This window comes from Thermobia domestica, chromosome 3 (genome assembly GCF_964235325.1).
Source record: "Thermobia domestica chromosome 3, izTheDome1.hap1.1, whole genome shotgun sequence".
NCBI classification, from domain to species: domain Eukaryota; kingdom Metazoa; phylum Arthropoda; class Insecta; order Zygentoma; family Lepismatidae; genus Thermobia; species Thermobia domestica.
Window position 1 is genome coordinate 67,025,940 of NC_137456.1, and position 14,771 is coordinate 67,040,710.

Here is a 14,771-nt window from a genome sequence, read left to right on the forward strand (position 1 = left end):
CTTTGCATTAACAATATTCTCATTCCCTTCAGCAGAGATTTCTATGCTCGGATCGAAAGCTAAATTATGTTACCTAGAAATACTTCTATATTTCTCAGTGAATAGTGAATTTCTAGAAATACTTTTAAAAAATACAGGGTAGATCAAAATCAGGGGTGTATACCCATGTATTGACCAAGTATTGTATTTTAATTTGTTCATTTATTTGCTTCGGTTTGACTCGAGTTTAACGCGCCTTTGCATTGCTGAGGCTATATGAGAAACGGACTGCATGGTGCCCTTGCTGTGTAGTGTATCTCACACAGTGACGCCAGACTCAGACGTAATGGTCACTTGAGAATTTTTATTTGCCCAGTATACATCTTCATGTGATCTGACAACTTGAAACAGGCTTCATGCTATCAGATGTCACTAAAAAAGGGACTTCTTCGAAACTTGGTTACTCATTATCTTAGAAAGGGGCTTCTCAGAAATTTGGTTACTCATTATCTTAGAAAGGGTCTTTCTCGAATTTTGTTTATACTCATTATCTTAGAAATTGGTTTCTTAGAAATTTAGTTACTCGTTATCTTAAAAGGGGCTTCTGAGAAATTTGGTTACTAATCTTTCTTAGAAACTTGATTATCTACTCATTATCTTGGAAAGGAGCTTCTTAGAAATTTGGTTAATTATTATTTTACAAAATTTAACTCTCAGTCTGGGACATCCTGCTGAAGCTCATGTAAGAATTTCGCACGGTACAGTTTTATTTTCAGTTTACAAATTAAATATTACAAGGATGTTCTCAGTACGGACAGCTCAGGGAAACACATCGTAAGGATTGTTTACGAATACCAAAGTAATTTTCATTTTATTCTTGTCTATCACAGACATTCCACAACGTTCAGACTCGTTAACCACTGAAATTACATGACACGTGTGTCTGGTACTGTAAATTGTCAGATCGGCTCAAGTTCGTGTGTCAAACTTCTTACAGTATCCGTATGCTTTTGTTATTTTAAGAATTCTTTTTGAGGTGACTCTATAGTATAGTGTTTAGAACACTGGAATCACGTCCGCATGGTCCCCAGTTGGATTCCCTGTCGGTGCTTCCCAATTTTCGGCTTCCACCCAGGGTCGTGAGGCAAACTGGGGACTCGCGTGAATGAAAGTCATGGCCACTAAGTCTAGAAAGCTCTTATAAACGCTAACTAGAGACAAGGTGACGCATCGCGCTAACTAGTGTTCGTCGCTAGACTTGACGTTGTTCAGCCAGCCGCTAATAGATGGCGTTGAAGCGGCTCAGGCCAGTGGTTAGTTTTAGTGTTTCTTTAAAATTCAGTGCATTTTTCTTGGTCTAAAATTACCTGTTGTCATTACCAGTATACGCAAATAAGAAGAAATTAAAAGCAAATAAAAACTAAGTTAATACTTTAAGGAAAACAATAAGCAAATGAAGTAAAATGCCACAATTTGACAGGTACGGTGTTGTATATCTACTTTGGTATGCTTTAGATATATTCCATCCCTATAAGTGCAAAATAGTTTTACAAACACTTATGAGTATAGAATTATATTTTTGCAAAGCGGGTATTATATCTTTGCAAAGCAATCTTATATCTTAGAATTATATCTTGCACAGAAATATAACTGAAGAATTTCTAGGAGAAACCAACAATAAAAATAAGATAAATCCATGAAATGTGGTTAGAATACAGTTTCAAATATATAATATAAATTTTCGCTGTTAGTATTACGTTTTTAATCAAATGTAATATATAAAAATGAAACTGATTTTGTGTGTGATCAAATCACGGGAAAACGGCTGAGCTGTTTGAAATGAATTGTTGAGTAGTTATCACTTATCAATCATCTATACCTCGAATCAGTGGCGGATCTAGAAGGTAAAAACTGGGGGGCCTACCAGAACCCAGACTATGACAGGTATATAATGAAATCACTATAAACTTTCAAAAATATATAAACAATACATTAAATTGTTTTTGTCACTCAAAAAACTGGGGGCTAGACCCTCCCGGTCCTGGGCTAGAACCGCCACTGCCTCGAACTGAGTTTCATATTGTGTAAATTTGATTAAAATGCATATCCTAAGGAGGCAGCAGGAGCTTCATAATTTATAGCAACAATTGAGTACCGTATATTTAAAATCTTGCCAAATAAATAGTGTAGCTTAGCAGGATTCTGAATCACACACAAAGCTGTCTGTATCCGGCCACGTACAAGTTTATTGAGCCAGTACCCAATCTGTACAGCCGCGAATAGACGAAAACCATGAATATCCTCCATCAGCACATGGAGAATACGTAAAATCATGGTCATATACTTTGATGAACATTATCTAGTTGTGTACATAGTAGTTCCATTCTAGATATACGATCTAGATTTTCCTTCTGGCAGGAAATAAACATGCGGGGAAAAGAATTGAGTAGTAACAGAATCTAGAAAATCTACACGCAACATTCGTACGTACGCAACAACTAGCCTGACATAGCTCTACTTCTTTTAACGTACAAGAATTTATGCCACAAAACATATTGCAGTACTTTATTCGTGGGAGGAACAATACCAGAAAATTGCATGTAACCGGAATCTACGGATTTGCCTTCTAAATGAGCTCAATTTTTCTCTCCATGAAGGTGTTAGAAATACGAGGCCAGACGGAAAAGTATCCGATCTTCTATGCTTTTAAGGAAACTACATGTCACAGGTTAACCAGATTTTGCATCGTGGAAGAGAGGTTCATGATATCTTTACCTACAGGTGGCGGCGTTACTTTCACTTGTGTCAGCTGATGTGATGGAGTGGTTATGTTGAGCGTTGTTCTGTGGTTTTGGCGTGGATCTAAAATGGTCAAGACGTGGGTGTACGAATAGGATCCGAAAACGAAATCACAATCGACTCAGTGGATACATCCAACCTCGCCAAGGTCTGACATGGCTCATCATAAAAATCCAGAAATGCTCTACAGGGTCGTAGCAAAATCACAACATATGTTGATTTTGTTCTTCGATTGCTGTGGCAATGGAGTACGTACAGAAAGGACGTATTGATACAAGGAAGTTCTCTTTAGACATTTCCCATCGTCTACGTAACGCTCTTTTTCTGAAATGACTATACCTGAGGAACTCGAAACCAGAAAGATATCATCAGGATAATGATTCCATCTATGCGGCTCATGTGATTGTCTTTTATTCCACACGAAACAACACTTCGATGCTTCGTCGAGCTCCCGGGTATTACCTTGTGAGACTTTGGTTGTTTCCAATAATCAAAAGGTACCAGAAAGGAACTCGATTTTGCAAATGAGATATCTAGTGCAGCACGACGGCTGTTCTCGTAGCACTTCCGACCAGGGGTTTCAGGCCAGTTTCGAATAGTGAAAGGATCACTAAATTAGATGTGTAGAAACAGGAAGAGTACGACGATAATACCAACTGAATTATTGAGTTTTCGGGACACTGGTTAGATACTCTTCCAATAGGCCTCATAGTGGGAGGAAAAGGACAATTTTAGATGTTGAAAAGAGGAAGAGAAACTGGGTGGAACATTGGCTAAGAAGGAACTATACCATGAGGGTGTGCTAGATTATATGATGGCAGGAAAGAGAGGAAGAGGGCGAAGGAGACTACAATTAATTACACGAAAACTTCTTAGGTACAGCATGACCAGCCAATCATGACAGAATACCTATGATGATGATGATATTTTGAATAGATAAATGAAACATACCTATTTTTATAACGTGTAACAAACTTAAGACAAATTGATAATTTAGCTTGATTAGTTAGAAGATTAACACCTCATGCAACATAGATGCTGCATAATAAGATATGGACGTACAGCTCAATGCAAGACCTGAAGCACATGAACTCCGACTTGGTGAACCGATCTTTCGGCTTTCCGCTCCGAAGGCGCGTATGTTAATCATTTAACAAAGAGAAATTGAAAATTTCATGCCAGGGCTTTCACATTATATTAAAGAATCAAATCTTTCTATAGTTTATTTTGCAACACTATGTAATCGAGCCAGTCATGGCAGATATCAGTATTGCTTCTATAATCAAAATTTCGCAACAACAAAAATAAATAAATAAAATAACTATTTTGAAATCATCATTCGAACTTTTCCGGAATTTGGTAATTTCTTCCTTGGTTTACTGTGATATGAGGAGGTTAGCTCTAGATTTTTTTGAAACTTGATCCAATTGCTATATAAAAGATTACACCCCTCCAAAAGAAATCGTAAACAGTACATCACAGAACGTTTACTTACGCACCTCTCTTTTACAAAATACGTAATCCTTTTCCATTTAAAAATTAAAAAAAAATAATAAAGAAAAAGAAAGTGACAGGAATCCTTATCTTCAATATTATAAGGAAATTAACTTGCTTGATAGCTTAGTTTAATTAGTTTTAGCGTCCCTTACAGCACCGAGGCTAAATTAGACTTGGATCTACAGCTTAAAATGGGATCTGGGGCTCATAAGCTCCTACCAGGAATCGAATCCGGCTCTCTCAGTACGTTAATCATACGAGTATAGCCGCGATAGAAGAGCTCACAAACATTCCTGCTACTGTTTATGGCTTATTGGCATTTCTGAAAATTTAGGTAATCAGTAAGAGAAGTTTGCTTTATGTGACGAACTGTGATCGGCAAAAATCCGAAGAATTCGTTTAAGTCGCTTATATCGTTCGGTATGAGTGGCCTTTTTCCGTCACAAAATTCGAATATCTTCATTTTGATGAATTCAGAATGGATGATATATCTTTGGACTCGGGAGAAGACACGTAAAATATTGATCACTGCTTACACATGGGGGCATTTTTTCCCCCTAGTACTATATTCATTGAGAGAGACTTTTTCAACAGAAAAGCAACAGAAAGAATAAAATTTCTAAATACAGTGGCGTATTTAGATTCGGATTTAATTCCCGTTCTCCTCCCCCGCTTGAGAAAGAGATTTGGAAAAATCAATTTACTAAAGAATATGAGATAGGGTGCCTGAAATCCTTTAAAGAAATTGTGCATACACCACTATCTAAATTCGATATATAATAATGTGTTTTTTCAAGTGTTCTACTAATATTTTTCTTTTATCGCAGTAACCAATTCAATAACAGTAGCCAATCCAATGTAAATAACTATTTCTTCTGCAATATATACTATAGCTTTAGTTTAATGCTACCGGTAGTTTATACTGAGTTAAAAATAATACGTACGTGACAGTAAAAACATTAGAATTGTAAGATTTTTAGTGTTAGCTTCATTAATCTATGGAAAAATGATTCCCATGAATTTAATTCCTGACATATTGTATGTAATGTAATATTTTTAAAAAACGATGCATTGTATTTATATATTGCCATCTGGTGTTCGTATTTACCATGTGATTGGATGTACTATTTTATTAAAAGTATTTTCTCCAACCAGGCCCGTATCCAGAAGGAGTCTACGGCGGCTGGCCCCCTAAATTTTTACTGGCCCCTCCTAAAATTTTCACGGTAGGCTTGTAAATGAACTATGATATTGTGATGAACTATACTATGGTTGGATCGGGCCCCCCATAACTTCTACCGCCCGCCTCTACATTTTTGGGCTGTCTACGGGCCTGTCCTCAACTACCCCGTTTTGAGCAGAATTAACCAGGATTTCTATGTCTTGTACCGAAGGAAATTCTTTATTCACGAAAATCCCGGAATTCATTTTTGTGTTTCTTGAGTAATGAATATACATGTTGGTTATAAAAATGGCGATACTCGAGCAAATAGTTCTACCAAATTTTGACACATTTCATACATTTTCAGGTTAGGTTAGATTTTTGTATTTCTTTTAGTTGAGCATGCACTAAAAGAGGAGCTCCATTACTACTTGCAGATTGACTTCAGGGGGTGGGGGTGGGGTCAGTATAAATCCAATGTCGACGTATGGCATAAAAATCACAGTGCATAAAACAGGAAGCAATTTGTGCTAGGTGGCCACTAGAAAGCACGAATGCTACCTAACCGAGTCGGGGTAGAAGCGCAGCACGGGGCCCGAGCGGTAGCGAGAAGCTGCACCTTTAGGCTCGTTACACATTTGCGATAAAAGTCGTTGAGGTCGTAAACGTACGAGTAGGCAGAGCATTACTTTATACGGAGCAATACACACTCGTCGGAAATCTTCGCGAACTCGCAGCGAGCTCGCGACAACAAGAAAATGATCGGCGGTTTCTGCCCACTCCTTTCGATATCGTTCGACAGTATGCGAGGAAGCGGCAACAGCGTTGTATTCTTCCGATACACACTTTGCGAGTTGTTACCGCAGCGAGGATGGCTTTTGAGGTTCTTGATACAGATCTTTTTATTGACGCTAGTAGAAATTTTCCTGAACTGTGGGACTTAGCCTGTGAAGAATATCATGACCGAAATAATAATAATAATAAAAAAAAAAGAGCAGCATGGATAAAAGTGTCTGAGATTGATTTAAATGCGCCTTTCAAAGCACAGGAACTCACATAAGGATGTACCCAGTACCTTCTCTTTTTTCTTTTTAATAATTTGTACACACAATATGCAAAAACAACACACTTCTTTTGATACACTTCCCTTGTCTTCAGAAGCTTAGCACCGACTGCGCGTCATTTTCCCGCCAAGTGTGTATTGAAATGAAACTCACCGCGACGATATCGCGCGATATCGCCGCGTGAAAAAATCGCAAATGTGTACCGAGCCTTAGGGAGCAGGCGCGTCAGCGACGGAAGTATAGGTATAAATGAGGATAGTGGAATAGCACACTTATACATACAATACTTTTACTATCACTCAAAATTCATTTCAATATTTCAAATATGCTGTGCACTGATAGTAATTACTTACATTCACACTCTCATTCCTTCACAAAAAATGTTTCACATCATATTTTACCTAATAATTTTCTGTTTGGTAGGACCGTCTACTCGAGTTGACTTTGAGTTTAACGTCCCGTTCAACAGCGAGGCTATATGAGACGTGGACCTACTGATTAATATGAAATCCGAGCCATATGAGCTCCTACCGGGAATCGATCCCGGATCTCCCATGTCAACCGTCTGCTCGATGAACCCACAAAAATAAATGAATAAAACGCAAGTTTGTAAATATTGCAATCATAAATTTATTATAATTGCAAATATCGGGAAAAGTACCTATTCACAGATTTCAGCTAATTATTTTATGTTTAGAAATCTAGCTTTATAATTTAAGCAGTATATAATAAAGTGTAAATAGTCGGGTCAAGACTTCACTAAGGAACTAATATGTGCTCTATCTAAAAATGCATGCTTCAGAATCTTACAGTACTTCCGCAACAATTTTTATAGAAGGAGTTAGTGAGTACTTCAGGTTATATGCCCGTAACCAAACTGCCTCAATAAAAATTTTTGTGTGAGTACTACAGGATTCTGAAACATGTATTTTTGGATAAAGCACATACTAGTTCCTAACAAAAGTCTTGACCCGACTACGGTAGGTCCCATAGTTTTGGAGCTATGGACTTTTAAAAGTACAACAAAGCCCTTATTTGGGATAGGCGATATGAAAGAAAGATTTCACATTTAGACGTAGACATTATGCTCTGGGCATTTTTTCATGTTTTTGGCAGCCCATAACTCCGAAAGGAAGCATTTGTGCACCCAGGTTGGTCTATACTTTACGTCTTATTTTGGTGTCAGGGATCACCTCCCAAACGTTGTCGGTGTTGTTTTGAAACACCCTGTATTTTTTTCTTTTTTCAGGTGTGACTTCCTTCGCAAGCCGTTGCTGGCCCATTCATTGATTATCTACATTTTAACGCCCCTTTCTATCATCCATACTATATGAAACAGGGTCTAAAGATAAAAGTACAACAAAGCCCTTATTTGGGATAGGCGATATGAAAGAAAGATTTCACATTTAGACGTAAACATTATGCTCTGGACATTTTTTGAACGCCCACCCTCCGTGGTTTTCCTAGGGATGCATTTGACAGAGATTCAACAAATCTCTAGAGACGCTTTTGGAATATGCTTAGAGGAAATAAACCTCATCTTCAGCGGGACTCGAAGATACACAATCCAGCTAGTTGTTAGGCATCTTCTCGACTACTTCACTTTAGATCATGAACCAGGATCTGCTCAAAATAAAATTCGAGCAACTCGATTTTCATAGTGTTTTATGTAACTTTATCTAAGAGAAGTAATATGCTAGAAAACGTAACCTCAAATTTGGGTCCGTAACTAGGGTACAAATGCCCTAATATACAATAATATTCCGTACTCATTTTAAGCTCGTCAAGGTCTACACCATGCCAAGATTGATCCAGTTCGGATGAGTTCAGTTGAGTTCGGAGTTTTTTTTCACTTTTGCTCCCTCATTGGCTCGTTATTCCATTAATTCTTTTTCAACATTGTTCACTTTTAGTTTTCTCACTCGTACCCCACATTTTACAAAATATAGCGCAACTAGAAATTTAAAAAAAAATCACCTAAGTTTATATTTATAAATATTATATATTCATCAATACAGTATATGACGAAATCTTGGTACAGATTACACCAATTTGTAACGTAAGGTCCCCAGTTCGATCCTGGGCGGAACCACCAATTTATATATATGACGAAATCCTGGTACAGATTTCGCCAATTCCTAACGTAAGGTCCGCAGTTTGTATATTTATATAACCAAGGTTACTGATTTATCAAAATACATCTAAACAACTGCATTATGATATTACTATTTTATTGTAGTACGTAACAGGTAAAAACATTTACACACTTTTAAAAATTGTATATTAGTTTTCACGAGATGGATCCTTCGTTTTTATATTATTTTTCGTTGCTATGACAACTAAAACTCACATCGTCAAAACACTATCATAACAAAATATCATCGCATAACAACAGAAAAGAAATTATTTCTATTTCTCTTTTCATATTCTTCTTCTTCCTTCCTTGAACAGCTTGTGCATATTTTAAAAGTACATTTTGTCCACAAATACAAATAAAGATGTTAAAAAAATACAAGTATCGTTGTAAGTAATCTAAAAAAAATTAAACTTCAAATTCGGGAAAATTAAAACTTATATTTTGATTTAAAATACTGAATGATTCTGAAAGCTCGGAAACCAACTAGTGAGGTTTCAAGGGATGAGCGACTGGACAGAAGGTCTAACTTGAACAAAGTACGTTACATTTTCTTATCTTTGGTTAGACGCTCAGGGTTAGGAATGCTGTTTTCCAAGAGCATCCCTCCACTGAATTATCAGAAATACCCAAAAGTTTAAATCAAACGATAGAAGATATTTATTTATACACCATTGTTCTAGGGACTGTTACAGAGTAGTTTCAAGTCCTAAAGGCAATGGCTGCGATGGCACTAATGGTTACATGTTTTCCCAGACAAAATGATTTTATCTGTAATACAAGGCTTCAAGGCCACATATATATTTGAAGGACAAGATCGTATGTGTAAGTTTCCTTGGAACGGGAACAAGTTACAACCTTTCCTTCCACATTCTCCTTCCGTATTATTTCACTTGTATTTATAACCTGTCTGATTGGACCTATAGTATATAATCGTGAGACGTTAAACTAAAGATTTCATTTTACATTCATGAGGTGGAGAAATGAAAAAAAAAAAAAAGAATAGGCGCTACATTCACTGGGTCTCAATCCCATGAAGGTTATTGCATACCGGATTTTGGAATGATGAGTGGTGAAATTCTGAAGTCTAGATAATTTCTGCGATGATTACCATTCCAAGGATACCTCTAGATTATTTTACGTTGAAAAGTACTCAAAGAAACCAGGAGTGCCAAACAAATGTTGTCTTGGGGGGTAACAGAATCTTTCTTTTGCATAAAGAAAGACGAGCCAAATATGAAGAAATATTCTACCGGGAGAAGAGAAGTTCGTCCACTCCCGACGGGTGGATTGTACGAGCCACTGGTTTCGGTAGTGCATGAGGTATCTCGGCTGTAATCTGATGTAGGCAGGACTGGGATTATAGTTTCTTCCTGGTTTCCAGGAGGCTTCCTAGAAATATACTATATCGGGTTGTGATCATGCCTAGGTATTCAGTTCTTTGTGCATGGGTTGTGACATCACAAGGGGAAGTGTGAGCTTGTCTTAACACTCCGGTGCTGACACTTGAAATACCTTGAGACTGTTATTCGCTAACATTGTTCCCTCGACTGCTTTTCGATCCATTGCGCTAATGGACATACCCCGATACCCTTCTTCAGAGAAGTTTCTTACTGTGTACGTGCGGGTTGTCAGTTTTCTTAACTTAGATGTTAGTTTATAATTTATTAATAAATTATTAGGGCCTATAAATATTTTAAACAAAGGAATCTAGATAGGAATGAGAATGACAACTCAAAGAGAGGTCATGTTTTCATGCATAAATAAAACTTAGTTATTTTAAATTGATAAAATAGCGACTATATTAAGTAGAAGATAAAAGGGGGAAACAAGAAACTGCACATTACCCAGTGTTTTTTTTTTTTTTTTTTTTTTTTTTTTTTTTTTTTTTTTACGGCGAATATCACCTTCTAGGAGCATAACATGGATCGGATTAATGAGATAAAATGGTCTGTCAAAGGGGAGACAATCGTCTATCCCAAAAATAAAGCCTCTCCAACTACATCTCGTCGTATCTAGTGTCGCTACTGACAAAAGATGTAAAGTAAATATAAATGAGTCAAACAATAAACCAAAAAGTATCAGATACAATCAGGTATTTGATAAAAGACCTCTGAAGATTTATAAAAAAATCAAGATGGAAGAAATTACTCGTTCTATTTTTCAGGCCCTGCATCTCATCCCTATGTGCTTTCTCCGTGACACAATGTTCGAATCTAATTCAAATTCTAGTTCAAAGCGTTTGATCCGTCTCAGTCTTATTTCTACAGCTCTTTGCGGAGTCCCACATTTGCTCCTTTGGTGAGGCTATCGGGAACGACCCAAGGAATTACTAACAGTAATATTCACAATTCAAAGATATTCCTTATAAAGTACCACACATCTTGGTTATACTCTATCAGGCTTGTGAAATACAAATTGTATTGATCGGGAAAAGACCGGTTTTTTTTTTTTTTTTTTTTTTGTTCCTAACGAATTAATGCAGGTAGTAAAGAAAGTCAGCCTTCAGGCGAATCACCCCGTTTCCCCTATGTGTATCCGCCACTGAACTCATGATGATGTAGTCGCTAACTATTCTAACACTGAAATGGATTAACCGTTCTAGTAATATACATGAATATATGTACTTAAAAAAATCAGATCAAATTTCATTATCTATTCCTTCTAAGTAAGTTTTTAGTCAATAATTGTTAGCAATGATTACATGTGTTTAATATATTTTTTGAAATTATATTTCTAGATGGCGCTGACGCTTGTGTGCTTATTGGCAATTACAACCCTTTCATCTTCGCTTCCTGTCGCAAAAGAGGAGAATCAAGTAACTTCTCTTGACAAAGAAAATCCTGCTCAGGTGAGTGACTCATTTTATTCATAATGTCTTCCAATGAATAGTATCAATCTATTATATTCTGTTATTGAAATTATTTATGAATGATATTACAGTAAATATTTTTACTTGCGAGAAACGTGTTTCTAGAATCTAGGATATGTGTATTAATCAACACATGTTTCATCTAGTCATAACTATGTATCATTTTTTGCATATAAATATTCACTTTGATTCATTATTTATCATGGGCACTCCCCTGCAGTAACTATATAGACAAAGAGGAACGGCGTCTCACATCACTTAACTACCGATTTTCGAAAGAATCCATCTGGCCACGTAGGCTCAGTGGTAGAGCAGATAGTTCTGATGTGTGGGATCATTGGTTCTATCTCCGGCCCAGTAAATTTATGGTGGACAGCATCATATTCGTGGGTTTTCAAAGATTACTCAAATTTCATTACACCAATTCTTCCATCATCATTCACTTGCCTTAAGTATCCGTCTCCGTTAGCCTAACAGGTATAAACTTGGGACGTTAAACTGAAAACTTATGAATCGAATCCAATGCTTTAATAAATGCTTGAATGAAATGTATTTAAAATTGTCTTTCAACTCACTCAGTTATTTACATACGAATGTAAAATAATGGTAACAGTGGCAAGAATTACAAACTCTGATGAAATCTGTTCCTTACTCTGAATGGCTTTACATGTAAATTACAGGTAATTAGGGCATAGATGTGAAATGAGGTGAAAAAATGAAATGAAATCTTTGAGTTTTACGTCCCACGATTATGCCGGTTAGGCTAAAAGAGACAGTGATGATGAGAAATGGATGAAAATGATGGAATGAACAAAGTGGGAGGAAACGGGATAACCCCGAGGAAACCCACGCATACGGTGTTTGTCCACTTGGTAGAGGCATGGATCGAACCCGGGACCCCAAGCACCAGAATGCTCTGCAACTGAGCCACCGCGGCCCTGAAATGAGGTGAGTGTGCTATTATTTATAGAACCGTCCCAGCAAGATAAGAACTACCTTCTTCTACGCGGAATCAAAGAACAGTGCTTGGTCGATTGTATACATATAATATTATACTCAAAGATCAGTGGTTTCCAACAAATGTGTCGCGTCGCAATACACTGATGTCTCACGCAGTCTCATAGGGTGTGTCGTGAATTTTTTTTTATTTTAAAAATCATAAAGCGTTTAAGGTTATTAGGTAAGATATATCTTGAGAGAAATTATACCAGCCAAAGCATCTGGCAGTATCAACGTCTTCCAATAGCAACATAGAATCACAACTTAGTAAAAAGTTATGGTCTTACACTATTTTAATTAATATTATTTTAATAAGAAAATCAATCATTTGTGTCGCGAGGAGTAGGGGTGCAGGAATGTGTGTCTCCAGTCAAAAAAGGTTGGGAACCACTGCTCTAGATCAATGTAATACATTCTAATATAAATACATTTTTCTGGTTTTTATCTATCTAACTTTACGTTTTACATAATCATTTGTTTGTTACGAGAGTCATTCATAAAATTTTTAGGTGGCCTTTCTAAATTCACATAATAAACTGTAGGGTATACTGAAATATATACTTTTACAATTCTTCATAATACTCTCTATCATACTCCACATATATATGTGGAGACGCTGTGACTACTTTTATCAAAGGCACAACGGTATTGTCAGTAGAACAGAATTTATGGCTTGAACAATGTCTTCCACCCTCTCAAATGTTTCTCTAGTGATGATGGACTTCATCCAGTGGAACAACCAGAAGCCACAGGGTGAAAATCGAGATTGTAAGATGGATGTTCAGAAACCTGGATTGTTTCATCATTCAATTTCTGTAAAATTGAAATATGTTTAGTGAATAGATTCATTTGAAATGCATAAGCAGCACCCTCGAGTTCCTGTATTTACAATTCTTTGAACAAAAACACCATAATACACTCACTCATGATCTCACCTTCTGGGATACGATCAACTACCAGTGATCTTTTGTAAATGGCGAAATTTGTGAAAGGTTGCTTAAAAGGCTCAAAATCTTGTGAAAGAACAACTGATCTCGATAATTTTCAGTAAGTCACAGTTCTGGAGTTGTTCGTGGTAGTATAATAGTAAAAAAAAAGAAAAGAAAAGAAAAGAAAAAAGAAAAAAACTGTCATCCCCTACACAATGCTTGTCAGTTGTTTTGGATCATTCGGTGTGAACAAAGTGAACAATTTTGCCGCCCAATTTTTCAATCTCATCGTTTGTTCATGAGTGAAGAAATTAGAAACCCATTTTTCACAAACCTTCGTCATATTCAAATGGTAGTGGAGCATCATCATATCAATGCTGTTAACACTATTACCAATATCCATACGTTATACCTCCACGAAGATATAGGAATTTTCTTCCATTTACTGTTTCATCCTGTGAATTATTGTTCCGTTAACAGCTTCGCGAGGTCTGTCAAAGCGAGGATCATATTTGAAACTCTCACTCCCCTATTCAAATGATGAATTTCATGTGACAATTATGCCAAACGAATTCACTTGATCCTTATAATCTACTTTCAAAAGTCCTCATGAAAATTCTTAGCTTTTGCATCTATCTTGTAATGTGCGTAAATGTAAAAGCGAACGTCTACCAGCTACTGTAACTATAACAGACTGAGCTCATGTTCATGATTATGCTGTGCTGACTTCAAGCATTATTGGTCATTTTAGTTCTTTCTTTTTTTTTAACTTGGAACCTTATGGGTGATTTGAAATTATAATGCGGTTATATAAGTTATGTCGCAGCCTGTTAAGTATATTTTAGGTTTATCCTTAAATGTAGACAAGTACGTCTACATTTACGTCACGTCGATACGAATTTTACTTTGAAATGTCTTCGATTTGAAGCAACAAATAAATGTATGCAACCAAATCATCCTGTAGGAATTGTGGGTTGCATAAGGAATTAGGATTTGACATTATAAAGATAGTAATATTCTGACAGTTACAGTTCCATGTTAGCTGCTTGCTTATTATATTTCACCCAAATTACGACTGAAATCATAGCGATACGTGGTGGATTGCTTATAGTTATGAAGCAATAATATTGTCTAACGGAAAAGGAACCAAAGCATATTCTGTACTTTTTACAGAAGAGAATTTTCAAATACTACTTGACATGTTTTTTTCCCTATATCGATTCCTTTTTTCTTTTCTTTTCTTTTTTTTTTTTTTTTTTTTTTAACTTTTTCAGAGTTATGAGCACATATTACTCATAATGATTTTAAAATGAATATTAGGATTTCGAACTGTTTT

At 36.3% G+C, this 14,771-nt stretch overlaps 1 protein-coding gene across 2 annotated transcripts in view; it reads left to right on the forward strand.

The window, feature by feature from the left end:
* The window catches only part of LOC145680466 (uncharacterized), a 112,235-nt gene that overhangs the window by 5,157 nt on the left and 92,307 nt on the right, over positions 1-14,771 (forward strand). For both annotated transcript variants that reach the window (XM_081751030.1, XM_081751031.1), the window contains exon 2: positions 11,376-11,486. In XM_081751030.1, the coding sequence (XP_081607156.1) occupies positions 11,376-11,486 (111 nt within the window). The remainder of the gene's footprint in view (positions 1-11,375; positions 11,487-14,771) is intronic.